Below are 19,066 nucleotides of genomic sequence, written 5' to 3'. Positions count from 1 at the left end.
CACCCACCCACCCAACCACCAACCCATCCACCCACCCACTGAACCACCAACCCACCCACCCAACCACCAACCCATCCACCCAACCACCCACCCACTCACCCACCAAACCACCCACCCACTGAACCACCGACCCACCCAACCACCGACCCACCCAACCACCCACCCACCCACTCACCCACCAAACCACCCACCCACCCAACCACAAACGCACCCACCCAAACACCCACCCACCCAACCACACACCCACCCACTCACCACCCAACCACCCACCCACTCACCAACCAACCCACCCACCCAACCGCCCTTCCCTGCCTCCTTCTCCCACCAACTCACCCACCAAACCACCCACCCGCTGAACCACCGACCCACCCACCCACCCAACCACCCACCCACTCACCCACTCACCCACCCACCCACCCACCCCCCCACCTCCCTCCCAAGTGCCTGTCTCGCTGCTTCTCGGGCTGGTACCGCCTGGCGCTGGAGCGCCGTCTGGCGCTGGGCAAGGCGCTGGCGCTGGCCGACTGGCGCCGCCGCCTGCGGGCGTTCGGGGCGTGGAGGTCTCGCGCGATGGCGCGGAGGGTGCGCAGGGAGACGGTGTGCGCTCGCAGCGACCTCCGGGAGCAGCACAGGTGAGCGGGGAGATGATCGCTGACATGTTCAACACGTGGTACCAAGGAAGTCAATGTCATGTCGAATTCATCATCATCATGTGGTGCTAAGTAGGGAAATATCGTGGAGAATTCATCATGATGTAGTTTAGGTATATCATGTAGCATTCACCAACATCATCATGTGATACCAAGGAAGTCAATGTCATGTCGAATTCATCATCACCATCATCATGTGGTACTAAGTAGGGAAATATCGTGGAGAATTCATCATGATGTAGGATAGGAATATCTAGCATTCACCAACATCATCAGTAGAGAAATATCATATCGAATTCATCATGATGTAGTATGGCAATATCATGTAGCATTCACCAAAATCATCATGTAATACCAAGGAAGTCAATATCATGTCGAATTCATCATCACGTGGTACTAAGCTGGGAATTATCATGTAGAATTCATCATGATGTAGTATGGCAACATCATTTAGAATTTACCATCGACTGGGGACGTAGTTTTCCCAGAATATTTCTGCGTGCATATCTGCAAAATCTCTCCCGTAACTTTCCGCGCGATTTTCTCCGTAAATTTTCCCGATAATTTTTCCTGGTCGACAACCGCGTAATTTTCCCCGTAAAAATGTTTTTCCCGTAAAAATGTTTCCCCCATAATATTTACGCGTGCATTTCTGCTTAATCTCTCCTGCGATTTTTTCCGCCTAATTTTCCGCGTCGTTTTCCCCCGTGACATTTCCCCGTGACATTTCCCCGTGACATTTCCCCGTGACATTTCCCCGTGACAATTTCCCCGCGTAATCCTACCACGTCGTTTTCCCCGTGACATTTCCCCGTGACAATTTCCCCGCGTAATCCTACCACGTCGTTTTCCCCGTGACATTTCCCCGTGACAATTTCCCCGCGTAATCCTACCACGTCGTTTTCCCCGTGACATTTCCCCGTGACAATTTCCCCGCGTAATCCTACCACGTCGTTTTCCCCGTGACATTTCCCCGTGACAATTTCCCCGCGTAATCCTACCACGTCGTTTTCCCCGTGACATTTCCCCGTGACAATTTCCCCGCGTAATCCTACCACGTCGTTTTCCCCGTGACATTTCCCCGTGACATTTCCCCGCGTAATCCTACCACGTCGTTTTCCCCGTGACATTTCCCCGTGACAATTTCCCCGCGTAATCCTACCACGTCGTTTTCCCCGTGACATTTCCCCGTGACAATTTCCCCGCGTAATCCTACCACGTCGTTTTCCCCGTGACATTTCCCCGTGACAATTTCCCCGCGTAATCCTACCACGTCGTTTTCCCCGTGACATTTCCCCGTGACAATTTCCCCGCGTAATCCTACCACGTCGTTTTCCCCGTGACATTTCCCCGTGACAATTTCCCCGCGTAATCCTACCACGTCGTTTTCCCCGTGACATTTCCCCGTGACAATTTCCCCGCGTAATCCTACCACGTCGTTTTCCCCGTGACATTTCCCCGTGACAATTTCCCCGCGTAATCCTACCACGTCGTTTTCCCCGTGACATTTCCCCGTGACATTTCCCCGCGTAATCCTACCACGTCGTTTTCCCCGTGACATTTCCCCGTGACATTTCCCCGTGACATTTCCCCGCGTAATCCTACCGCGTCGTTTTGCCTCCGTGAATTCCCGCCCCGTAGTTTCGCCCGTGACTATGCCAGGCGGCAACGGTAACGCTCCCCCCCCCCCCCACCCCCCCCAGGAAAACTCTGGCGGCCGAGGAAAGCCACCGTCTCCGCTCGCTGCGTTCCCGCCTGTCCTCCTGGCGCGAGTGGGCCCGTCGCGAGAGGGAGGGTCGCGAGCTGGCCCGCCGGCGGGATGAGACGCGCCGCAAGATGGAGGCGCTGCTGCGGGCGGCCGCTGGCGGGACGCTGGCGCGGCACGAGGGTCGGGCGGCTCGCGAGGGACCGGCGGAGACGCGAACTCAGGTAGAGACGGGGTGGTGGCGGTGGCGGTGGTGGTCGTGGTGGTGGCGGTGGTGATGGCGGTGGTGGTCGTGGCGGTGGTGATGGCGGTGGTGGTGGTGGTCGTGGTGGTGACAGCGGTGGTGATAGCGGTGGTGGTGGTGGTGGTGGTGATGGCGGTGGTGATGGCGGTGGCGGTGGTGGCGGTGGTGATGGCGGTGGTGGTGGCGGTGGTGATAATACATGCAATGATAATGCATGCAATGATAATACATGCATTGATAATACGATGATAATACATGAATTGATAATACATGCATTTATAATGCATGCATTGATAATACGATGATAATACATGCATTGATAATACATGCATTTATAATGCATGCATTGATAATACGATGATAATACATGCATTGATAATGCATGCATTTATAATGCATGCATTGATAATACGATGATAATACATGCATTGATAATACATGCATTTATAATGCATGCATTGATAATACATGCAACGTCTTTGAAATAGATTCCCATACAACTCCACTGGCTCCTAACGTGGTTGTCTGCATCTACATCAGCCGTGGTGATGATGGCTGATGATGAGTGGCGGTTATTGCTGCTGCAACCGCTGCTCATGATGATGATGATTGTGTTGGTGCTGATGATGATGATAATGATCGTGTTGCTGCTGCTGATGATGATGGTGTTGCTGCTGATGATGATGATGATGATGATAGTGTTGGTTTTAATTATAATCTCGGAGTGATTATAATGATGAGCGTGTTAATCATGTTGCTGTTGCTGATGATAATGATGATGATGATTGTGTTGGTGCTGATGATGATGATAATGATCGTGTTGCTGCTGCTGCTGATGATGATGGTGTTGCTGCTGATGATGATGATGATGATGATAGTGTTGGTTTTAATTATAATCTCGGAGTGATTATGATGATGAGCGTGTTAATCATGTTGCTGCTGCTGATGATGATGATGATCGTGTTGGTGCTGATGATGATAGCAAGGAGTAATGGCTGGTGGTGCTGCTGATGATGATGATGATGATAGTGTTGGTTATAATTCTAATCTCGTATTGATTACAATGATGATCGTGTTAATCATGTTGTTGCTGCTGCTGCTGCTCATGATGATGATGATCGTCTTGCTGCTGCTGATGATGATAGTAAGGAGTCATTGCTGCTGATGATGATGATAGTGTCAATTCCACCACATGATGTTGATGAACATCATCTTGCTTCGTGCTGCTTTTGGTGACCATATTGACGATGCTGCTGCTGATGCTGCTGCTGATGCTCATATCGTCAATGACGATGCTGATTAGGATTGATTTACTGCTGCTGCTGCTGATGCTGCCTGTTCGGAATACAAATCTCTCCGCACGCCGCCTCCAACAGCCCCGGCACAATAATCTTATTTGAAACAATCGCGAGCATTGTGGAGTTTCAGCACGTAGTTCGCGAACAATACCATCATTTGTTTGTTCGTTGGGTTAGATAGCGTAGAGATATTAATGTTTCGTTAAACCCGCTACCGTCCGACATTGGCTGTTTGGTCAGGTTTGAAGTCACGTGAACAGAACGTGACAATTCGTTACTCGTACTGGATTTGATCTCCAACACACAACCGGTGTGCACTGTGCTGTACTAGTATACTACACTATACACTACACTACTATACACTATACACTACACTACTAGTGCTGTACTAGTATACTACACTATACACTACACTACTATACACTACACTATACACTACACTACTAGTGCTGTACTAGTATACTACACTATACACTACACTACACTATACACTATACACTACACTATACACTACACTACTAGTGCTGTACTAGTATAGTACACCATACACTACACTACTATACACTACACTATACACTACACTATACACTACACTACTAGTGCTGTACTAGTATACTACACTACACTACTATACGCTACACTATACACTACACTACTAGTGCTGTACTAGTATACTACACTATACACTACACTATACACTATACACTACACTACTATACACTACACTATACACTACACTACTATACACTACACTATACACTAGTGCTGTATTAGTATACTACACTATACACTACACTATACACTACACTATACACTACACTCCTATACACTACACTACTATACACTATACTATACATTTCACTTTACACTACACTACTATACACTATACTATACACTACACTACTATACACTACACTATACACTACACTATACACTACTATACACTACACTACTATACACTATACTATACATTACACTATACACTACACTACTATAAACTACACTATACACTACACTATACACTAGTGCTGTACTAGTATACTACACTATACACTCCGCTACTATACACTATACTATACACTACTATACACTACACTACTATACACTATACTATACATTACACTATACACTACACTACTAGTGCTGTACTAGTATACTACACTATACACTACACTATGCACTACACTATACACTACACTATACACTACTATACACTACACTACTATACACTACACTATACACTACACTATCCACTACGCTACTAGTGCAGTATTAGTATACTACACTATACACTACACTATACACTACACTACTAGTGCTGTACCAGTATACTACACTATGCACTACACTATGCACTACACTATACACTACATTACGCTATACACTACACTATACACTACATTACACTATACACTACACTATACACTACACTATACACTACACACTACACTATACACTACACTATACACTACACTATATATTACACTATATACTACACTATATACTACACTACACACTACACTATATACTACACTACACACTACACTATACACTACACTATACACTACACTATACACTACACTATACACTACACACTACTATACACTACACTATACACTACACTATACACTACACTATACACTACACTATACACTACACTATACACTACACTATATACTACACTATACACTACTGTACACGACACTATATACTACACTATACACTACACTATACACTACACTATACACTACACACTACTATACACTACACTACACACTACACTATACACTACACTATACACTACACTATACACTACACTATACACTACACTATACACTACACTATACACTACTGTACACGACACTATATACTACACTATACAATACACTATACACTACACTATACACTACACACTACTATACACTACACTACACTATACACTACACTATACACTACACTATACACTACACTATACACTACACTATACACTACTGTACACGACACTATATACTACACTATACACTACACTACTAGTGCTGTACTAGTAACGAATTGACGACACAACATTTTCATTTTTACGCGATCTAACCCACCACAAACACACACCTGCATTACGGAGCTCACGTTTTTTCGCGTGGCGAGAAAGTAACAGTGAAGTAAAAAAAATCCCAATGAATTCGACCTTTAACCTTTTCACCTTTAGAATAAAGTCCCTTGCGCCATGCAAACGCGACGCTTTGTCCGCGCTTGTTTTGCGCGTCATCTGTCCCGTTTCCCTCCCCCACGTCCCCTAATTCAAATAGATTATGACGAACGACCGGGAAACATCAGCCGACGGAGCGTTTGCTTCCACCTCCTCCTCCCCTCCGCCGCTCCGATCCGTCAACGAAAGTGGCGCATCAATCGAGCCCTCGCCGCGCGCTCCCGACGTCGCCCATCAATCGGCGCGAGCCCGCCGCGTCTCCCCGCCAGCGACGACGGGGGACCTCTCCGTAAGGGGGGGGCCCCCGTCGATGAGGGACGACGCCGGTCGGGTCGGAGGTCGAGCGGCCGGAGGTCGAGCGGCCGACCGACCCCCGGGGGTCACGAGGCGGACGCCCCCCGGAGTTGTGCCGCTCGACGGAGAAGGGGACGGAGAGGTCGCGCGGCGGCAACAGCAGCAGCAGGAGCATCAGCAGCAGAATCAGCATCAACATTATCAGCAGCGGCAGCAGCAGCAGCAGCAGGAGCAGCAGCAGCATCAGCAGCAGCAGCAGGAGCAGCAGCAGCAGCAGCAGCAGCAACAGCAGCAGCAGCAGCAGCAGGAGCAGCAGCAGCAGCAGGGGCAGCAGCAGCAGCAGCAGGAGCGGCAGCAGCAGCAGGAGCATCAGCATCAGCGGCAGCAGCAGCAGCAGCAGCGATGTCCACTTTCGTCCAAGGGCAGCAGGTCGGGTTTGAGAAACACCGCGTCGGTTTTTGTCGAACCCCGGGCCGGAGGGTTTTTTTGTGTGTTTTTTAAAACAAAAAAAGAACGATTTAAAGCTTCTTTCGTGACTGCAGGATTCATCTTCTTGGTTCTTTCGGTAAAGTCATCACGTAGAATGGAAATAATAAAATAATAAAATAATACAATTAAACAAAGCATACGAAAATAAATATTTTATTATTTTTATTTCATGGAAAAATATTAAAATAATAAACTATCATCAAACATAAAAAACGAATTATTTTATTACGGTTATTTTTTTTATTTCCATTCTACGTGACTTTACCGAAAGAACCAAGAAGAAGAAAAAAAAGAACGATTCAAGTTGTTACCAGGGTAAGGCCCCCACTGAGCTCAGCAAAGTGACACATCATCATCAGTGGGAAATGCACAGCAGCAGCCAAATGTTGTCAACGCACGGAGATTCTAAATGTGGGAGAGGAAGAGGAGCGGAGGACCCGGAGAAAAATCCACGCGACCACGGGGAGAGAGAGAGAGACACGCAGACTCCAAATATACAGCAGCAGGCATCGTCAGGGTCGTGATCTAGCCCACGACCTCCTGCACACCAAGCGAGGTAGTCAACATCTCCTAGCCACCGTGATGATGATGAGAGAAAGAGAGACACGCAAACTACAAATATCGAGGCATCAGGGTTGGGATCGAACCCACGACCTCCTGTCTACCAGGCGAGGTAGTCAACATCTCATATCCATCCCACGGCTGAACGGGCGCCACCGCCGTGCCGGTGTGATCTCGAGAGCGAGCTCCCCGAACAGAATCGGAATCAATATTTACACTGGAGGTTTCTATTGGGCAGGTTGTGCGGTAGTTTCACAGAAAGCACCCCCCCCCCCTTCGCCCTCCGCACCGCATCTGAGTCTTCCCTAGTAACCGGCGATAAAACAACAACAACAACAAAAACTCTTTCGGAATGAGAATCAGAAGCTCTGTATTTTTTCCTGGAGAAATCCGACAGGCCACGAAGCTCTTTGTCTCACCAATCGCCGGTCGGGAGCCACGGGGTGAGAAAGTTCCAGCAACAACAAGCGAACGGTGCAAAAACACGATCGCTGTGCCGATTAGCGATGGGTAAAGTTGGCTTCGCACGGCGCGAAAGAATGCAAATCATTCAAAATGAATGTTTGAAAAATTTATGAAGTTTATAAGTTAAAATTGCATAAGTACACCAATTCCTAAACTTTTGCAAGGCAATCGAAAAATAAGACTCGGATTTCGTTCCTTCCTTTTTTTTTCCACAGTTGCAGAGCACAGGTCAAAGTGGGTGGGCAAGAGAGTTGGTGAGTGAGTGTGTGGGTGAGTGAGTGTGTGGGTGGATGGGTGGGTGGGTGAGTGAGTGTGTGGGTGGATGGGTGGGTGGATGGGTGGGTGAGAGGGTGTGTGGGTGGATGGGTGGGTGAGAGAGTGGGTGAGTGAGTGTGTGGGTGAGTGAGTGTGTGGGTGGATGGGTGGGTGGGTGGGTGAGTGAGTGTGTGGGTGGGTGGATGGGTGGGTGAGTGAGTGTGTGGGTGGATGGGTGGGTGGGTGAGTGAGTGTGTGGGTGAGTGAGTGTGTGGGTGGATGGGTGGGTGAGTGAGTGAGTGTGTGGGTGGATGGGTGGGTAAGAGAGTTGGTGAGTGAGTGTGTGGGTGGATGGGTGAGAGAGTGGGTGGGTGAGAGGGTGGGTGGGTGGGTGAGAGAGTGGGTGAGTGAGTGTGTGGGTGGATGGGTGGGTGAGAGAGTGGGTGGGTGAGAGGGGTGGATGGGTGAGAGAGTGAGAGTGTGGGTGGGTGGGTGAGTGTGTGGGTGGATGGGTGGGTGAGAGAGTGGGTGGGTGGGTGGGTGAGAGAGTGGTTGAGTTAGTGTGTGGTTGGGTGGGTGAGAGATTGGGTGGGTGGATGGGTGGGTGAGAGAGTGGGTGGGTGAGAGGGGTGGGTGAGTGGGTGGGTGAGAGGGTGGGTGGGTGGGTGAGTGAGAGGGTGGGTGGGTCAGAGAGTGGGTGGGTGAAAGAGTGGGTCGTGGTGGCCACCAGAGGTCGCAACCGGGTACCCGATACCCGTACCCTACCCGATACCCGGCTACCTGTACCCTGCCGGGTACGAGTACCCGTTTGCGACCCTGGTGCGGCCGGGTACAGGTAGGCTGTGAGTCACTGGTGAGTCGCCGTTTGTCACTCATTTCCCAACGTCTTGTCTCTTCTCACAATTCAAGTTCCTAGAATCAACCCACCCGTGCCTGCAACGTGGCTTCATCCCAGAGGTCGCAATCGGGTACCCTATACCCGTACCCTACCCGTCCATCGGCCGGGTACGGGTAGGGTACGGGTACGGCCGGGTACGGGTACCCGTTTGCGACCCTGGTGCGGCCGGGTACGGGTACGGGTAGGCCGTGAGTCACTGATGAGTAACCGTTTGTCACTCATTTCGGGTAGGGTACGGGTAGGGAACGGCAACCCGTACCCGGCCGGGTACAGGTACGGGTACCCGTTTGCGACCCTGGTGCGGCCGGGTACGGGTAAGGAATCAAAACCCATTTGCGACCCTGGTGCGGCCGGGTACGGGTAAGGAATCAAAACCCGTTTGCGACCTCTGGTGGCCACCCACGCCTTGGTGTGCCGCTCGCTAACAGCGCTTGCAACCCGCGGTCTGTTGAAGGCCACGCGGGCGGTCCGGGGGGGTGGGGGGGGGGTGAGTGGGGGGTGGGGGGTGGGGTGGGTGGGGTGGGGGGGGGGTGACAATCTTTGTCTCTGCTGTGCCGTGCGATCTCCGGCAGGAGGGCCGTCGAATCCGAAGAGCTGCCTGCCAAGTGGCACCCTCCGTCCGCAGCCCACCGGGTGGTTCAAGGTGAAGGATTGTGGGTGGCGTGAGCCGGGGCCCGGTGGGCGTGGGGGGCTGGTGGGGAGGTGGGGGGGGACGGCATTGACGTTAGTTTGCGGCGGGAGGGAGGAGGGGGGAGAGGGGTCAGGTCGTAAGGTCACGGCCTAACATTACGGGATGTGAAGATGAGAAATGTTCTGTTCCGATGGACGTAGATCACCGGGGAGTAAGTCGGGGCCCCGTCCGCTAATGAATAGCGCGGCCACCACAGCGGACAGCCCCGCACCCCCTCGCACTGCGATGTCTCACGACAACGATCATCATCATCATCAGAGTATTGATATTAGCGCACACCCACGGACGCTGTGTCTCCGTGTCCCGTTGCGTTTACGCGTGTCCCTTTATTTGCGTGTCCCGCTGGGTGTCCCGTTGCGTGTCCCGTTGAGTGTCTTATTGGGTGTCCCGTCGCGTGTCCCGTCGCGTGTCCCGTTGAGTGTCTTATTGGGTGTCCCGTTGCCTGTCCCGTTGCGTGTCTCGTTGAGTGTCCCGTTGAGTGTCTTATTGGGTGTCCCGTCGCCTGTCCCGTTGCGTGTCCCGTTGAGTGTCTTATTGGGTGTCCCGTCGCGTGTCTCATTGGGTGTCCCGTTGAGTGTCTTATTGGGTGTCCCGTCGCCTGTCCCGTTGCGTGTCCCGTTGGGTGTCTTATTGGGTGTCCCGTCGCCTGTCCCGTTGCGTGTCCCGTTGGGTGTCTTATTGGGTGTCCCGTCGCCTGTCCCATTGCGTGTCCCTTTGAGTGTCCCGTTGAGTGTCTTATTGGGTGTCCCGTTGCGTGTCTCATTGGGTGTCCCGTTGAGTGTCTTATTGGGTGTCCCGTCGCCTGTCCCGTCGCGTGTCTCGTTGAGTGTCTTATTGGGTGTCCCGTCGCCTGTCCCGTCGCGTGTCTCGTTGAGTGTCTTATTGGGTGTCCCGTCGCCTGTCCCGTTGAGTGTCTTATTGGGTGTCCCGTCGCGTGTCTCATTGGGTGTCCCGTTGAGTGTCTTATTGGGTGTCCCGTCGCCTGTCCCGTTGCCTGTCCCGTTGAGTGTCTTATTGGGTGTCCTGTCGCCTGTCCCGTTGCGTGTCCCGTTGGGTGTCTTATTGGGTGTCCCGTCGCCTGTCCCGTTGCGTGTCCCGTTGGGTGTCTTATTGGGTGTCCCGTCGCCTGTCCCGTTGCGTGTCCCATTGAGTGTCTTATTGGGTGTCCCGTCGCCTGTCCCGTTGCCTGTCCCGTTGGGTGTCTTATTGGGTGTCCCGTCGCCTGTCCCGTTGCGTGTCCCGTTGGGTGTCTTATTGGGTGTCCCGTCGCCTGTCCCGTTGCGTGTCCCATTGAGTGTCTTATTGGGTGTCCCGTCGCCTGTCCCGTTGCCTGTCCCGTTGGGTGTCTTATTGGGTGTCCCGTCGCCTGTCCCGTTGCGTGTCCCGTTGGGTGTCTTATTGGGTGTCCCGTCGCCTGTCCCATTGCGTGTCCCTTTGAGTGTCCCGTTGAGTGTCTTATTGGGTGTCCGTTGCGTGTCTCATTGGGTGTCCCGTTGAGTGTCTTATTGGGTGTCCCGTCGCCTGTCCCGTCGCGTGTCTCGTTGAGTGTCTTATTGGGTGTCCCGTCGCCTGTCCCGTCGCGTGTCTCGTTGAGTGTCTTATTGGGTGTCCCGTCGCCTGTCCTGTTGAGTGTCTTATTGGGTGTCCCGTCGCGTGTCTCATTGGGTGTCCCGTTGAGTGTCTTATTGGGTGTCCCGTCGCCTGTCCCGTTGCGTGTCCCATTGAGTGTCTTATTGGGTGTCCCGTCGCCTGTCCCGTTGCCTGTCCCATTGGGTGTCTTATTGGGTGTCCCGTCGCCTGTCCCGTCGCGTGTCCCGTTGAGTGTCTTATTGGGTGTCCCGTCGCCTGTCCCGTTGCGTGTCTCGTTGAGTGTCCCGTTGAGTGTCTTATTGGGTGTCCCGTCGCCTGTCCCGTTGCGTGTCCCGTTGAGTGTCTTATTGGGTGTCCCGTCGCGTGTCTCATTGGGTGTCCCGTTGAGTGTCTTATTGGGTGTCCCGTCGCCTGTCCCGTTGCGTGTCCCGTTGGGTGTCTTATTGGGTGTCCCGTCGCCTGTCCCGTTGCGTGTCCCGTTGGGTGTCTTATTGGGTGTCCCGTCGCCTGTCCCATTGCGTGTCCCTTTGAGTGTCCCGTTGAGTGTCTTATTGGGTGTCCCGTCGCGTGTCTCATTGGGTGTCCCGTTGAGTGTCTTATTGGGTGTCCCGTCGCCTGTCCCGTTGCGTGTCTCGTTGAGTGTCTTATTGGGTGTCCCGTCGCCTGTCCCGTCGCCTGTCCCGTTGCGTGTCCCGTCGCGTGTCCCGTCGGCAGCCATGGAGGAGCGCGCCGCGTCGCGTGCAAGTCGCAAGAAGGAGCTGGAGGAGAGGAGGAAGCGGCGGGAGGACGAGCGCCTGGTACCGCAACACGCTCACCCGCGGCCGTGAACACATCCTCGCTCACCCCGCTCGCTCGCTCACCCGCTCACCCGCTCGCTCGCTCACCCGCTCGCTCGCTCACCCGCTCGCCCGCCCGCTCGCTCGCCCGCTCGCCCGCCCGCTCGCTCGCTCGCCCCGCTCGCTCGCCCGCTCGCTCACCCGCTCGCTCGCTCACCCCGCTCGCTCGCTCACTAGCTCGCCCACTCGCTCACCCCGCTCGCTCGCCCGCTCGCTCACCCGCTCACTCGCTCACTCACCCGCTCGCCCACTCGCTCACCCCGCTCGCTCGCTCACCCGCTCGCTCGCTCGCTCACCCGCTCGCTCACCCCGCTCGCTCGCTCACCCGCTCGCTCGCTCACTAGCTCGCCCACTCGCTCACCCGCTCGCTCGCCCGCTCGCTCACCCGCTCGCTCGCTCACTCACCCGCTCGCCCACTCGCTCACCCCGCTCGCTCGCTCACCCGCTCGCTCGCTCACCCGCTCGCTCGCTCACTAGCTCGCCCACTCGCTCACCCGCTCGCTCGCTCACCCACCCGCTCGCTCGCTCACTCACCCGCTCGCTCGCTCACCCGCTCGCTCGCTCACTCACCCGCTCGCTCGCTCACTAGCTCGCCCACTCGCTCACACCGCTCGCTCGCTCACACCGCTCGCTCGCTCACTCACCCACTAGCTCGCTCACCCGCTCGCTCGCCCACTCGCTCACCCGCTCGCTCGCCCACCCGCTCGCTCGCTCGCTCACCCACTAGCTCGCTCACTCACCCACCCGCTCGCTCGCTCACCCGCTCGCTCGCTCACTCACCCGCTCGCTCGCTCACTAGCTCGCCCACTCGCTCACCCCGCTCGCTCGCTCGCTCACCCGCTCGCTCGCTCACTCACCCACTAGCTCGCTCACCCGCTCGCTCGCCCACTCGCTCACCCGCTCGCTCACTCACCCGCTCGCTCGCTCACTCACCCGCTCACTCACCCGCTCGCTCGCTCACTCACCCGCTCACTCACCCGCTCGCTCGCTCACTCACCCGCTCACTCACCCGCTCGCTCGCTCACTCACCGGCTCACTCACCCGCTCGCTCGCTCACTCACCCACTAGCTCGCTCGCTCGTCGCATTGGGAACTCCAGCCGCACGGGCTCCGTGACGGATTCGTAGGCGCTGCTGCTGCTCGCTAACGGCACTTGCCCCAGCAGTTTGCGAAGGCTACACGGGGTGGGGGGGGGGGGTTGATCTTTGTCTGTTTTACCTGTGCGTATCGCTGTGTGTGTGTGTGTTGATGCGAGGCGCTGGCCACCCACCCCCTCGCGCTGTGTGACGGCCTTCGTAGCAGAAGTCGCAACCGGGTACCCGATACCCGTACCCTACCCGATACCCGTACCCTACCCGATACCCGTACCCTACCCGATACCCGTACCCTACACGATACCCGTACCCTACCCGATACCCGTACCCTACCCGATACCCGTACCCTACCCGATACCCGTACCCTACCCGATACCCGTACCCTACACGATACCCGTACCCTACACGATACCCGTACCCTACACGATACCCGTACCCTACCCGATACCCGATACCCGTACCCGGCCGGGTACGCGTACCCGTTTGCGACCCTGGTGCGGCCGGGTACGGGTACGGGTAGGCCGTGAGTCACTGGTGAGTCACCGTGATTGTCACTCATTTCCCAACGTCTTGTCTCTTCTCACAATTCAAGTTCCTAGAATCAACCCACCCGCGCCTGCAACGTGGCTTCATCCCAGAGGTCGCAATCGGGTACCCGATACCCGTACCCTACCCGTCCATCGGCCGGGTACGGGTAAGGAATCAAAACCCGTTTGCGACCTCTGCTTCGTAGGAAATGGTGCTCGCTAACGGCGCTTGCCCCATGGCGATGGGGTTGTGGTGGTGGTTGTGGTGGTGGTTGTGGTGGTGGTTGTGGTGGTGGTTGTGGCGCGGTAGATGGTTATCTCGGTCATCTCAGTCGGTCGACCCGTGGCACCTGCTGGGTCTGCCCCGTGACCTCCTGCCAGCGGGCGTTCGACACTTCACGTGGCCTCAAGGTGCACTTGGCCTGGCACAGGCGTCGTGGTGACGTCACCGCCACTTAGTGGCGAATGGCGGTTGTTGTTGTTGTTGGTGCTTGTGGTGGCGGTGGTGGTTGTGGTTTTGACGGTAGTGGTGGCGGCGGTGGTGGTGGTTGTGGTGGTGACGGTAGTGGTGGTGTGTTGTGGTAGTTACGGTGGTGGTGGTTGTGGTGGTGGCGACGGTGGTGGTGGTGGTGGTTGTGCCGGTGATGGTGGTGGTGGTGGTGGTGTTTGCGGTGGTGGCATCACCGGCATCGGCCATCGATGACATCTCGAACTCGATCCCAGCCATCGGCTCCCCCTCCCTCCCCTCCCTTCCTCCTTCCCTCTGTTCCCTTCCCCCCTCCCCCTTCTGCCCCCTCTGACCCTCCCCCCCTCCCCTCCCCCCCTCCCCTCCCTCCCCCCTCCCCTCCCCCCCTCCCCCCTCCCTCCCCCCTCCCTCCCCCCTCCCTCCCTTCCTCCCTCCCCCTTCTGCCCCCTCCGACCCCCCCCCTCCCTCCACTCCCTCCCTCCCCCCTCCCCCCTCCCTCCCCCCTCCCCCCTCCCTCCCTCCCCTCCCTCCCTCCCCCCCTCCCCCCCTCCCCTCCCTCCCTCCCTTCTGCTCATGACCTCCGTGTTGTCCTCAAATTCGCCCCCACTTCTGAATCGGCGGCGGTGACGGCCGTGCCGGTGTGCGCTGATGGGGGAGCGCCTTGCGTTGGTCGCGGAATGAGAATGAGTTGGCGGCATCGGGGGCGAGCTGACGGGACATTCCCCCGCGGGATTTAGCGATCGCAGCGAACAACGAGATTGTATTGCGCAAGCACGTGTTGTCGTGACGTGCGTTGCGTGTTTCGCTCGCCACCGTACGGGGGCGGCCGCGTTCGTGGCAACGCGGCGGAGCGACGGGCGGCGAGGAGAAAGGCGACGTAGTCCTCGTCGTGTTCGCTCGCGTCATCTGCGCCGTCATCGTCATCATCTACATCACCACTATCATCATCATCACTACCATCACCACTATCATCATCATCATCTACATCACCACAATCATCATCATCATCATCACTACCAACACCACTATCATCATCATCATCTACATCACCACTATCATCATCATCATCATCACCACCACTATCATCATCATCATCTACATCACCACCATCATGATCATCATCACCGCCCTCACTATCATCATCATCTACATCACCACCATCTTCACCACCATCTTCACCACCATCATCATCATCTACATCACCACCATCATCACCTACATCACCATCATCATCCTCATCTACATCATCATCATCATCACTGCTACCACCACCATCATCATCATCACCATCACCACGACCACTATCATCATCACCACCATCACCATCATCATCTACATCACCACTATCATCATCATCTACATCACCATCACCACTGTCATCATCACCATCATCATCATCACCACCATCATCATTACCATCACCATCATCACCATCACCACTACCATCATCATCTACATCACCACTATCATCATCATCACCACCATCATCATTACCACCACCCTCACTATCATCATCATCTCCATCACCACCATCACCACTACCACCACCACTATCATCATCACCACCACCCTCACTATCATCATCATCTACATCACCACCATCACCGCTACCACCACCACTATCATCATCATCATCACCACCACATTCACCACCACCATCATCATCTACATCACCACCAACATCATCATCTACATCACCACTATCAACCACTACCAACACCACTATCATCATCATCACCATCACCACCATCACCACTACCACCACCACTATCATCATCACCACCACCCTCACTATCATTATCATCATCTACATCACCACCATCACCGCTACCATCATCATCATCATCATCACCACCATCATCATCTACATCACCACCATCACCATAACCACTATCATCACCATCAACATCTCATCATCACCACCATTATCCCTTCCCCGGCACCTCCGCGCGGTGCGGTAAAAAGCGCAACCTGCACTACGCACACGCGCTAAGCGGGACGGACAACGACCATAGTGACGGTGTCAGGGTTGGGATCGAACCCACGACCTCCTGCGTACCAGGCGAGGTTGTCAACATCTCCCAGCCACCGTGATGATGATGAGATAGAGAGACACGCAAACTTCAAATGTAGAGCAGGCGTCAGGCTTAATTTTAGAACTTTCGTGACTGCAGGAATTATTATTTGGTTCTTTCGGTTAAGTCACGTCTAAAGATAAAATAATAAATTAAATTAAATAATAGAATACGACGTTTCGATTGCAACACAAGCAATCATCATCAGGTATAATGAAATAGCGACATAATATCTAACCAGAAAACTATAGACAGACATATTACATCACCATCACCACTGTCATCATCACCATCATCATCATCACCACCATCATCATTACCATCACCATCATCACCATCATCATCTGTCTGCTAATATGTCTGTCTATAGTTTTCTGGTTAGATATTATGTCGCTATTTCATTATACCTGATGATGATTGCTTGTGTTGCAATCGAAACGTCGTATTCTATTATTTAATTTAATTTATTATTTTATCTTTAGACGTGACTTAACCGAAAGAACCAAATAATAAGCAGGCGTCAGGGTCAGGATCGAACCCACGACCTCCTGTACACCAGGCGAGGTAGTTAACATCTCCAATCTCACCGTGGCGTTAGGGTTGGGATCGAACCCACGACCTCCCGCGTACCGGGCGAGGTAGTCAACATCTTACAGCCACCGCAGCGGCCTAATAAATAAACGCGGATGAACAACGGACGAAACGAGCGCGGCGCTGCGCCGCGCGAAACGCTCTCAAACGCGGGGGCATTTTACGTCTTCGGAGAGAAGGGAGGAGAGAGAGAGAGCGAGGCGGGCGGGGGGAGGGGGGGAAGAGAAAAACACATAAACCACGATTAGCAACGAGGGCACGTCTTGGGGGTAAAGGCACACCATTTGTATCATGCACGCAAGATGTACAATTTTCAACGATGGGCAGCGCGTCTTATCACGGCCGCAGCTGCGGCCACGTTCTTTGCATTCTAAACTCGACCCCCTCCCCTCCCCAGTGGCCAATTGGCAACGGAGTTCGGAGACAAATCGGCCGAGGGGGGGGGCAGGGGGGGGGAGGTGGGAGGGTTTGTGCGCTGACTTCCCGTCTTATCGCGGGCGGCAAGGCTGCATTTCATCTTCTTGGTTCTTTCGGTAAAGTCGTCACGTAGAATGGAAGTGATAAAAGAATAAAAGTAAAAATAATAAAAATAAAAATAATAAACTAATACGAATAAAACATAATAAAATAATAAAAATAAAAAAATGTCTCTGTGTTTGTCTCTATCTGCTTGTGTGTGTCTATGTTGTGTGTGTCACTCTGTGTGTCTCTATTTGTGTGTTTGTCTCTCTCTCTCTGTGTGTCTCTGTGCGTGTCTGTCTCTGTGTTTGTCTCTATCTGCTTGTGTGTGTCTATGTTGTGTGTGTCACTCTGTGTGTGTCTCTATCTGTGTGTTTGTCTCTCTCTCTCTGTGTCTCTGTGTGTCTCTATCTGTGTGTTTGTCTCTCTCTCTCTGTGTGTCTCTCTGTGTGTGTCTGTCTCTGTGTTTGTGTGTGTCTATGTTGTGTGTTTCTGTGTCTCTCTCTGTGTCTCTCTCTCTGCTTGTGTGTCTGTCTGTGTGTCTATGTTGTGTGTCTCTCTCTGTGTGTCTCTCTCTGTCTCTCTCTGCTTGTGTGTCTGTCTGTGTGTCTATGTTGTGTGTCTCTCTCTGTGTGTCTCTGTGTGTGTCTCTCTCTGCTTGTGTGTCTGTCTGTGTGTCTATGTTGTGTGTCTCTCTCTGTGTGTCTCTCTCTGTGTCTCTCTCTGCGTGTGTGTCTGTCTGTGTGTCTATGTTGTGTGTCTCTCTCTGTGTGTCTCTCTCTGTGTCTCTCTCTGCGTGTGTGTCTGTCTGTGTGTCTATGTTGTGTGTCTCTCTCTGTGTGTCTCTGTGTGTGTCTCTCTCTGCGTGTGTGTCTGTCTGTGTGTCTCCGTGTCTGTGTTTTGTCTCTCTCTCAAATTTAGTTAGGGTTAGGTGCTGCTTGCTAACAGCACTTGCCCCAACAGTCTGTTAAGGATTCATATTCGTAGGTTTTTCGGTAAAGTCACGTAGGGAAAAACATTCCACCTGAAGACGGAAGCTTGTGTTGCCTCCGAAACGTCGTGATTTTTATTTTTTATTTCATTTTACTTTTATTAATTAAAATGTTTTACCTACGTGACTTTACCCAAAAACCTTAGAATATAGTCTGTTAAGGCTACTCGGGGGATCTTTGTCTGTCTGTGTGTTCGCGGCGACCCGAGTTCGATTCCCGCTCACGCACGCACCCCCCCCCAACACCCGGTGACGATTATCTGGAACCGGTCCCGGGCCTCCCCTAGGTCGACTCGGCCTCGAACGACTACCCGGCACGGTGTGTAGTAAATCATCGCCAGCGGGGAGACAAAGTCGCCTCCGTGCCGGCCTTCGTAGGTGCTGCTCACCAACCAACGGCACTTGCCCCCAACAGCATGCCGAGGCCATCCGGGGGATCTTTGTCTTTGTGTTCCTCCGGCGCAGATGCAAATGCGGGCGCTGGAAGAGGAGAAACAGCGGAGTGAGGAGTCGGAGAGACGGGCAGAGGCGGAGAGACGGAAGGAGGAGAGGCGATTGCAGAAGCTGGTGAGGTCATCCCCCACAAGCCCGGCGGCTTATCTAAGCTCGCAGACGCTTGCGAACAATTGCCCTTTAAAATATACACACGTTTATATTACGTAAATAAATTTAGGCAGTGTCATGC

At 53.4% G+C, this 19,066-nt stretch overlaps 1 protein-coding gene across 1 annotated transcript in view; it reads left to right on the top strand.

The window, feature by feature from the left end:
* CCDC191 (coiled-coil domain containing 191) overlaps positions 1 to 19,066 on the top strand; it is a 64,813-nt gene that overhangs the window by 34,471 nt on the left and 11,276 nt on the right. The window contains exons 7-16 of the mRNA XM_078882421.1: positions 442 to 632; positions 2,354 to 2,579; positions 6,201 to 6,565; positions 6,600 to 6,604; positions 6,741 to 6,745; positions 6,780 to 6,823; positions 8,125 to 8,163; positions 9,635 to 9,705; positions 12,058 to 12,140; positions 18,847 to 18,948. Of these exons, the coding sequence (XP_078738547.1) occupies positions 442 to 632; positions 2,354 to 2,579; positions 6,201 to 6,565; positions 6,600 to 6,604; positions 6,741 to 6,745; positions 6,780 to 6,823; positions 8,125 to 8,163; positions 9,635 to 9,705; positions 12,058 to 12,140; positions 18,847 to 18,948 (1,131 nt within the window). The remainder of the gene's footprint in view (positions 1 to 441; positions 633 to 2,353; positions 2,580 to 6,200; positions 6,566 to 6,599; positions 6,605 to 6,740; positions 6,746 to 6,779; positions 6,824 to 8,124; positions 8,164 to 9,634; positions 9,706 to 12,057; positions 12,141 to 18,846; positions 18,949 to 19,066) is intronic.

Source organism: Lampetra fluviatilis, chromosome 65 (assembly GCF_964198595.1).
Source record: "Lampetra fluviatilis chromosome 65, kcLamFluv1.1, whole genome shotgun sequence".
In the NCBI taxonomy this organism is placed as follows: domain Eukaryota; kingdom Metazoa; phylum Chordata; class Hyperoartia; order Petromyzontiformes; family Petromyzontidae; genus Lampetra; species Lampetra fluviatilis.
This window is presented reverse-complemented; position numbering and strand designations above follow the sequence as displayed.